Source organism: Tenebrio molitor, chromosome 7 (assembly GCF_963966145.1).
Source record: "Tenebrio molitor chromosome 7, icTenMoli1.1, whole genome shotgun sequence".
NCBI lineage: Eukaryota > Metazoa > Arthropoda > Insecta > Coleoptera > Tenebrionidae > Tenebrio > Tenebrio molitor.
In genome coordinates, this window is record NC_091052.1 from 9,990,321 (window position 1) to 10,000,000 (window position 9,680).

At 39.5% G+C, this 9,680-nt stretch overlaps 2 protein-coding genes across 10 annotated transcripts in view; one reads left to right on the forward strand and one right to left on the reverse strand.

Moving 5' to 3' along the window:
• LOC138134855 (myogenesis-regulating glycosidase) overlaps positions 1–2,293 on the forward strand; it is a 12,551-nt gene extending 10,258 nt beyond the window's left edge. For all 9 annotated transcript variants that reach the window (XM_069053410.1, XM_069053413.1, XM_069053412.1 and 6 more), the window contains one exon: positions 62–2,293. In XM_069053410.1, the coding sequence (XP_068909511.1) occupies positions 62–2,134 (2,073 nt within the window). In that variant the 3' untranslated portion in view covers positions 2,135–2,293. The remainder of the gene's footprint in view (positions 1–61) is intronic.
• The window catches only part of futsch, a 34,292-nt gene continuing 26,902 nt past the window's right edge, over positions 2,291–9,680 (reverse strand). Inside the window, exons 5-6 of the mRNA XM_069053405.1 lie at positions 4,457–9,680; positions 2,291–4,354 (exon numbers count right to left, since the gene is read on the reverse strand). The exon at positions 4,457–9,680 is cut by the window's right edge and continues 5,505 nt beyond it. Coding sequence (XP_068909506.1) covers positions 4,185–4,354; positions 4,457–9,680 — 5,394 coding nt within the window. The 3' untranslated portion in view covers positions 2,291–4,184. The remainder of the gene's footprint in view (positions 4,355–4,456) is intronic.

Consider the following 9,680-nt stretch of genomic DNA (forward strand, 5'->3'; position numbering starts at 1 on the left):
ACTTAAATTTAATTAATATTAGTTGTATTTGCGTCGCTTGAACGATAATAAAAATTTCCAGATGCTTCCTGCAACTCTCCGAAAAAAGAAATCTCCAGATTACAAAACTCGCATCTTCGTTTGCCTCCTGTTCATAACCATCGTCGTCTTGATCTTCTGCGCGTACTTCCTCTACCACCAAAAGGTCCTCCAGAAGGCTTATTTCCAGAAGATCAAGTTCAACAAGATCAAACGCATCATGAAGATTTACAACAACGACGGACAGGAAGTCATTCGAGGTAAACTGGGTACGACTATCAAATACGACAAAGCCTTGCCGTGTCTGCCATCTGATGAGAAGCACGATGGTAGTATCTGTTCGGAATGGATGGGTCACGCGCGTTTGTACCTTCAGTTCCATCAACACAGCCCCGAAGTGAAATGTTACAACTTCCAGTGGATCGCTTTGAACGATGCGATCGCGCCTACAGATTGTTACGACTTGTCACAACCCAACGACCATTGGTACGGTGGAGGTCAAACAGCGGAGTCCGCATGGCCCTTAGAAAAAGGCAATCACGATTTCGCCCCTTTTATCACAGGTCGCGTCGACAAACACGAGTACGGCAACGTTTTGGAACGCTACTTCATCAGTTCAAAAGGCGCGGCGATCATAGTAGACGACGCAACTCCTTTGTACGTCTCTATTTCGGGAGTAGACAACAAGGAGTTGTGTTTGAGGGCGAAGTACGACGACTTCGCTTACGTCAATCGCTTGATGAAGACGGCACAGTTGAATTATAGTATTTGCACTAGTTCCGACATGTTCAAATTGCATTCGAATCTAGTGGAAAACGCTCTGTGGGACGGTCTTAAACCTGACGACATGAACGTGATCAACTCGCTCTTGACTGAGCCTCTATGGGAGGTCACTTCTGCAACCAAGAGCGAGCTGACCGAAGAGACGATCTCGAATTACACCGAAAACGTGATAGCGCTGGGCTTTTTGAAGCAAGGACACGTTTTGATCAACGAGTTTTGGCAGAGACACGTCGGCGACTTTGAAGTCGATTCGGAACGGTTCCCGACGCTCGAAGAGGCGATCACGATCATGCATCGACGCGGCTTCAGAATCGTCTTTTCGATCCAACCGTTCATCTCCACTGAAAGCTTCAATTTTGCGGAAGCTGTCAAAAGGAGATTGTTGGTTTCGGAGAGGTTCAGCGACAGAAGAATTCCAGCGTTGACCAGGTACAAGTCGTCCCAGAGCGCTGGAGTTTTGGATACGACCAACAACGGAACCATCCCTTGGCTCCTCAACAAGCTGAAGTCGGTAGTGGCAAAATACAAATTTGACGCGTACTATCTAGATCTAGGTACTGCGTACAACATGCCTCACTACTACCAGTGCGAGAAGCCTTTGATCAACCCGGACCAGTACAAGACTTTCTTCATCAACAACCTCCAAAACAGCGTCAGTCTCTTTGGGGTGAACAGCGCTGTCGAACGACCCAAAGCTCCAACGTTTGTGTCTCTCCCTCAATTTGAATCGTCATGGGATGGCTTGAGGAGAGTCATCCCGACCATACTGACCTACGGATTGCTCGGCTACCCCTTCTTGATTCCCGGTGCCGTCGGCGGCGACGTCGAAGCACCAGAAACCCTCTTCTACACCAACTACAGCTCCGAACTCCTCCCAGACAAAGAGCTCTACGTGAGATGGCTCCAACTGGCCACGTTTTTGCCTGTGATCAGATACACCCATTTGCCTAGCACCTACGGTGACGACAACGTCATGGAGATGGCAAAAATTTTGACGTCGCTGCGACAAGCCAAAGTCACTCCGCTTTTGAAGAAATACGCGAAGATCTCCCTCGATACCGGTCTTCCGATGATCAGACCGCTGTGGATGTTGGAGTACAACGATACAGCGTGTCACGTGGTGGCTGATGAGTTTTCGATAGGCGAGGACCTCATCGTTGCTCCAGTTTTACGCTCGGGAGCCAGAGAAAGGGAGATTTATCTTCCAGCTGGAGTCTGGAAGGATGGGATCGGTGGAAACTTGAGGAAGGGGAGTCGATGGATCCACGATTATAAAGTTGAAGAGAATCAAGTGGCGTATTTTGAGAAGATGCCACCGGATACGAGATTTTGAGTATTCAGTATTATTCTAGTTTTAGGACAGTAAAAACGCTTATTATTGTACACTACAATAATTATTTATGTATATTGTTTTGGAAGGTACGTATTTTGTTACGTGAATAAAAAAAACTCTGGACTTTGTGGAAGCAAGGTGCAAGAAAAAACTGTGTAATTTTTTTATTTTTTAATCTCATACATATCCCATACATTAATGCGTTTGAATATATTATTAACTTTATAACATTTTAAGCTAAAGGATCAGATTTTTGACTAGAAGCTATATTATGTTTTAAATATATAGATAATTTAAAGTGAAACTTGCACATAAAATTACAATATTTTTCAAGTATTCAACGTAAGTATAAAGTGACTCCCTTTTAAAGGCATATATTTCAGTATAAACCAAACTACAAAAATGTGCGTTAATAAATAAAACAAATAAATAATGAAACGACAACCATTAAAATATTGTGACGGTTAAATAATTCCCCTTCTTAATAAGTTTGGTTTGATACGGAAATATATAAACTCAACTGTCTCAAATATCTTTCATGCTTTAATTTATTTATTTATCACACACCAGATGTCGCACACTCGCAAAATTATGAAAATCCTCCAAAGGCATACTTCATTTAGCACCATCTTACATATATAGTTAACAATAAATCTTTATTGTGTACTAGGTACAAGCTCAAAATTACCAAAAATTGTTTAAGAACACGTTGAACATTTGTTTTTTTTTTTGAGTTCAGCTCAGGTATCAGATGGTATAAAATGGCCCCTCTATCATAATATGGCTTCTATACGTATACGCCGGAACTCTCTTACCCTTTTCTTCCATCGACGGAACTAATATTATATTTGGACAAAATAATACAGTTCGCAAATGAACAAAACGTAAATAAATAATCTGCGATTCGCTTTACAAAACTCGTAAAGTAAGAGATATCGAAGAGTATGTATGAGAATAAAAATGGCTACGGAGAAGTTGTGAAACACCAAACTGAACTCAAAAAAAAGAGTGTAGGTAATTGAAAGCACTAAATCGTTCCAATCACACCTTATATACTCTTAAGCTTAATCCTGTAATATAGGCCACGAAAGGAAACGATCACTCGAAAATGATAGGTTGAATGTTTTTGCACTTTTAGTCTAGTAAAAGAAACCTTTTGCGTGAAACTATACTATCTTTGGCATACAAATAATGTTGAAGAAAGCATGTGGAGTATAAAAAAATGCACAAACGGCCTCGATTCTCGCACCGTCGTTCAGTATCTCTATAATCATCATCGAAAAACCTAACGAAAAGTCTATGGGTATCACATCAGATATATAGGTATTTTAATACATATAAAGCAACAGAAATAATTATATAGCAGCGGCATTAACGCTCTTGGTGAACTGAAAGGTGTCTGCTGGTCTTGATATTAAAATACAAATGAGCGTTCACTTCTAAGGATTGTCTATGGGTTTTTGGGTCGAGTTAATGCAAACTATTTAATTATTTCTCGCATTCTATAGCTATTGATGTTGATAGCTGACAAATTATTTAAAATTATCTACTCTAGAATTTAAATTTGTTATACACACAAATTGACGTTTTCTTTTCGAAAAAAACAAAACGTCAAAAAAATCGGTGCGTCGAACCCGCGAGGACGAGACGCACCTGAACAACATTAATTTTATTTTTGTTCAATAATTTTAAAATCCTAGTTTGTTTTTGCGTTCGTTCGAACCAGTCTAAAATTTGGAAATTGTTCAAAAAAGCTAACTCGAAAGTCTAGACCTAGATGAAGTAGTGTATTTGTGAAGACTGTGTTATGTTCATTAACAATTAGATACTTTCTTTTATTTTTTAATCAAAGAGGTAATAACAAGGAAGATGTAAGGTATAGTATTTTCTTGGCGAATTACAAATATATGGACGTTTACTTTTTATACTGAGGATAAAATTTTGGCCTTTTTCCCTTCTCTTCGAAATCTCATTCGTTGTGAATCAAATCAATCGTTCTACTTATTGCTGGAATTAAAGATTTGGGATTTTGATGGTCTAAATTTTGTGTTTAAAACTCCAAACGATAAGCAGAGCAAGATGTTTCGTGATCCTGAAGGTTTATCGTGCAGCGACTGGCTGAAGGTGACAGGTCGATCTTGTATTTGGTCAAAAGTTCTTCGTTTTCGGCCACCCAGTATCCTAGAATGTCCGTGTCGTATGTTGGGATGATGGTTACCTCTGCAAACGCACAAATCAAAACATTTACTTATTCTTCTTCCCATTCTATAGGTTCAGAGGCAAAGTTGAGCCTCAGAATCGGATAAAATATTTGCTACTCACCTAATTCTTTATCGTCCCATGTTTGCTTGGCTTCTAGAAGGGCGTTGTAAACTTCTCGACTAGGCTCGATTCCGGAGAACACATAATATCTAGCTCTGACTCGCTTGAAGAAATCTACATAAGAGTAATAAGCATTTCCGTGGTGCGGCACGTAAGTCAAATCAACGTAAACCGGGTTAAACTTCTTATTTTTATACTTAGAGGGCGACTCTGATCTCTTCTTGTCGTCGTTGAGTTTGTTTTTGACCGAGACGTTCGACGGCAACTTGCGTTCCTTCTTGGGGGTCCCTCTGTTGTCATTTGGCGGGGCAGGACTAGGCAGACCGAGAGGTTTCCCCCAAGAGTCGAACGCATCTTTCTTGGGATCTGTAGATGTGGTGGATGACGGAAGCTCGCCCATGAAGCTCGCCGTCATCAAGTTGCTAGACCCATTTTTGTTGATCTGGTCGAGCTGGGACTGTCCGGGTAGGTTCTCCGGTTCCGGCGTACCTGAAGAAAATTTGGCTTTTGTTATTTCGTACAGGTAACTGGAAGGATCCTCCGTGACGAGGTCTTCGCCTCGAGTTTGGCGGTGTTCGACCATTGCTTTCTCAAATTCTAGTTCTGGTTCTGCTTCGTCCGGTAGAGCTCCGTAGAACGAGGTGTTCATCGGGTCCATTTTTGTTCCTATTCTGTCATCCTCAAAATCGTAACGGGACGAAGATCTAGAATGTGCTACTTGCGATGTGACACTCATCGGTGAGCCGGGGACGTCGTCGTCATCATCACTTTCAATCCTTTCGCTCTCTAATAAATGCGGGGCTCGGGAGACTTGCCCCGATGAAATGTCGCTGTACGTGGAAGCGCCTATCTCGTAGTCGTCGCTTCCTGGGGTACAGCTTCGAATTTCGCTGTCTTTAATAGAAGCTATGGTGGAAGTTTTGACAGGTGTTGAAGACGAAGTTTTTACGTCTTCGGCTTGGGTGGTTGATATATCTTTAACGATGGGGCTAACAGGCACTGTGGGTGGAGTAGAACTACCAGGGATATGTTTTTCGTGTTTCAGAGTTTCTTGTATTTCTTTCAATTTCTCAACTTCTGCAATGTCAGGAGTTGATTTACCGCTGAGATGCAAATCTTCCGTTGAAGTTTTTGCCGGGGTCAGCGATGTATCGTGTGTGGTCGTTGAAGGTCCAGCTTTGCTTTCTTCTTTGGGTTCTGATGTTTTTCCAGCTTTTTCATCTTTTTCGGAAGCTGTGACTGTCTTTTCCGCTACTTCTGCCGCTTTTATTTCCGGTATCGAAACTTTATCTGTACTTTCATCTTTGACTTCTGTTGTTTTTGCGGCACTACTTGCAACTTTTTCTTCTACTTGTTGTTTCTGAGACGTTACTGTTTTTTCTGGTTCTTCTCCTTTTTTGATTTTAGAATCTACTTCCGTGCCTATACCTGAATCAATACTGTCTAAATCTTTAGTTTCAGCTTTATCATCTGGTTGTTTATCTTCAGGACTTCCCGTATCTTTTTCCGCAGCTTTTTCCTCTTCGGGGGCTTTTACGGTTATTTGAACATCCGATATTGACAGTTTCTTTTCACTAGCTTCTTGTACTTCTAAAGATTTCTTTCTTAAGTCCTCTGTTTCGGTTTTTTCTTTTTCTGTTTCAGTCTTTTTCTCAGGAATTACTGATGATGCCTCAAGTGGAATGTCTGGACCTTTTGCCGAGATCTCTTTGATTTCTTGGGCAGATTTTTTCAAGTCTTCAACACTCTCCTTATGAACGTCGGGTTTTATTACTGTAGGTAAGGGTTCAATAACTTTTGCGTCTTTTTCCCCAGTCTTTTCCGTCTTTTCATCTTTAATCTCTTCAGGTTTCTTTTGAGATAATTCTGGATCTTTCGGCAACGCACACATGAGAAAAGGTTCAGGTGCGAATTTATCGGAAGATATTTTTTCAGTTTCACCCTTTTGATGTGAATCTACTTCTGATTTCGTCTCAGAAATTACCTTTTCTGACACAAGTGGTTCTTTAGCCTTTTCACTACTCTCGACTTTTGTTTCCTTTACTTCTTTCTCCGTCTTCTCTGTTAAGCTCTCACTTTCATCACCTTTTAAATCGGGCGATAATTTTCCAGACTTGTCCATTTCTGTTTCCTTTACGTCAGAACTTAATACCGGCGATGATTTACCAGAAACAGCTGGTGAAGATTTAACGGAAAATGAATCCTTTGCTTCTAATTTCTCTTTTTCGTCAAATTTTATGTCACCAGATAAAGCTGGCGACATTTTTTCTGACAATGAGGAATCTTTACTGTCCGGCTTAGTGTGCTCTGGGGTTGATTTTCCCGAAAGCAATGAGTCCTTGCTTTCTGCTTTGGCACCTGGTGATGATCTTCCAGACAATATCGGTGAAGATTTTCCGGACAAGCCAGGCGACGACTTCCCAGATAATAAAGAGTCCTGATTATCAACTTTAATGTGATCAGTGTCTTTGATATCTGGAGTTGACTTTCCAGATTCTTCTTTGGCCAAATCTTTAAAATCAGTTGACAGCGCAGGAGAAGATTTTCCAGAAAGTTTCGATGCAATATCTTCGTGAACATCTACGGTTTCTAATTTATCTGGTGAAGACTTTCCAGAAGACTTAGCCGGACTTTGTTCAACTTTCTTTACTTCTTCCGCGACAGCCACACTCTCTTCGACAGATTTCTTAGCCTGATCAACTTCTTTTTCTTCTACTTGTTTCTTTGCACCATCTGTTAAAGGTAACTTACTTTCTTCATGCTTTTCTTCTGAAACTTTTTCGCCTTTATCTGGAATTGATTTAACAGTAGCAGAAACTTCAGGTTCTTCTTTCTCCTTTAAAATTTCCTTTGATTCTATTGAAGATATTTCACTTTTTTCTTGACGTTCAGTTGTTTCTGATTTTTCATCCGATTTTACTGATTTCTCATCTTTCGATTTATCTCTCCCCGGAATTTCGCAGTGCTCAAAAACCACTGATTTGGCCATATCTGAAACAATTTTGTAATTGTCTTCAATATCTTGAGCTGATTTTTCTAAAATATTTTCATCCACTTTCCCTTCGCTTATTGGCTTCTCACATTTTTCAAATACAATAGACCGAGCCATGTCGGTGACAGTGTCATAATTTTCTCCCAGACTTTGCGCAGACTTTTCTAAAACGTCTTCTTGCTGTTTATGTTCTTCTTCCATGATGTTGTCACACTTTTCAAAAGTAACAGATTTTGTCATATCTGACATGACTTTGTAATTTTCTTCTATGTCATGTGCTGCCTTCTCTAAAACTTCTTCTTTTTCTGAATCTGTTTTGACAATTGAGGTTATTGCTCCTTTAGTTTGTTCCATTAAATCTTTAATTTCTGCAACTCCTTTTTCCAGAGCAACTACAGCATCGCTGTCAATTTTATCTGTAACACTAGATACAACTTTTGTGTCTTCAACTTTTGTATCGGTTTCAGATTTCGAAGAAGCGTCTTTTCGATCAACTGTTAAAACATCCGTAACCATTTTCTCCACACTTTCTAAGCCATTGTACAAATCATATTTGTTTTCTGCAGAACCTTCACCTTTTTCACTGGCTTTACCGGCTTCCGACTGAGTTACGTCTTTTTTAACGAAAGGACTTTCACTTACTGTTTCGAGAACATCTTTCAGATTGTCTTTCGTCTTAGTTAAATCTTTGCTTAATTCATCTAATTTTTCCACTACTTCTTCTTTTTTCTCTGCAAATTTATCTTCCAGTTGTTTCGTTTCTTCTACAATACTCTGTTTTATGTCATCTTCCTTAGCTTTAAGTTCTTTCACTGCAGTTTCCGCCTTGCTTTCAATATCTTTTATTTGTGCAGAAGCTTTTTCAGTAATCTCGTCTTTAGCTTCTTCTAAAAGTCTTTTGCTTTCGTCGAGAGCTTGTTTCGAATCATCCGCAACATCTTTTTTTAGATCAGCAATTTTTTCGTCAATTTTTTTAGTGACTTCTTTGCACACATCATCAACTTCGGACTTTGCCTTTTCTTTTGTATCGTCAATATTTTCTTTCACTTCTTCAATTTTAGCTTCCACGTGTTTTGAAACAGTATCTTTAACGTCACTAACTACTCCAATCGCAGTATCTTTTTGATCCGACAATACTCCTTTTAATTCTCCAACTTTTGACTCAACAACTGCTTTCGTTTCTTTGATTTCTTCTTTAACATGTTCGGTGACCTTATCTGTATCTTTAACAACAGCTTCCTCGAAATCTTTTGCAGCTTCTAATACCTTATCTTTTTTCTCGGCTGCTACCTCTTTTACCTCATCCACTTTTGATTTGATCACTTCTGTGGCTTCTTTAACTCCATCTTTCGTATTCTTTAAAACCTCGCTACTATCTTTAGTAAAGGATTCTTTAAAATCTTCCACCGCATTTACGAGAGTTCCTTTTTTGGTCGTCATATCTTCTTTCAACTCTTCAATCTTGGCTTGCGCACCTTCTTTGATATCTTTTATTTCTTTCTGGGCATCGTCTATTACTCTTGATATATCACTTACAAGACTTGCCCCAATATCATTAACTAGTCCCCCAAGAAATGAAGTTTTCTCGACAACGTCTTCCTTGACTTCCTTTACTTTCGATTCAACCACTTCTTCAATCGGTTTTATTTTCTCTTTGGCACTCTCTAGTGCTACATCGACTTCCTTCGTTACAGTTTCTTTAATTTCTTTAACTGTCTCTACTTGTGATGTCTTTACTTCCGCCTTTTCTTCTACCTTTTCAATATCTTCGACTTTTGTTTTAACATCAATACCTTCCTTATCTTTACTTATATCTTCTTCATGCTTAATATCATCTTCCTTCAATGTTGTTTCAGGCATTTTTTTAGCATCTCCTACTTGCTCACTGCTTGCAATTTCTTCGACAGGAACTTTTACACTGGTTGCAGGTTTTTCAACATCATCCGCTTTTTGTGTAACATCTTTTTTTGTTTCCTCCTCGTCTGTTACCTTGACATCATCTTTTTTGCTAATTTCAGGCACTTGCTCTTTCTGACCGACCTCTGTTACTTTAGCATCGTCTTTTTTGCAAATTTCAGGAACTTCTTCTTTTTGCTCAACTTCTGTAATCATGTCTTGAGAAATCTCACTGTCTTTGGTACTATCGATAATCTTTGGTATATCTTTGGCAATATCTGATGCAAATCCAGCAGCTACTTTTTCTTCATGTGGTTTTTCACCTGCGTCTGTGAT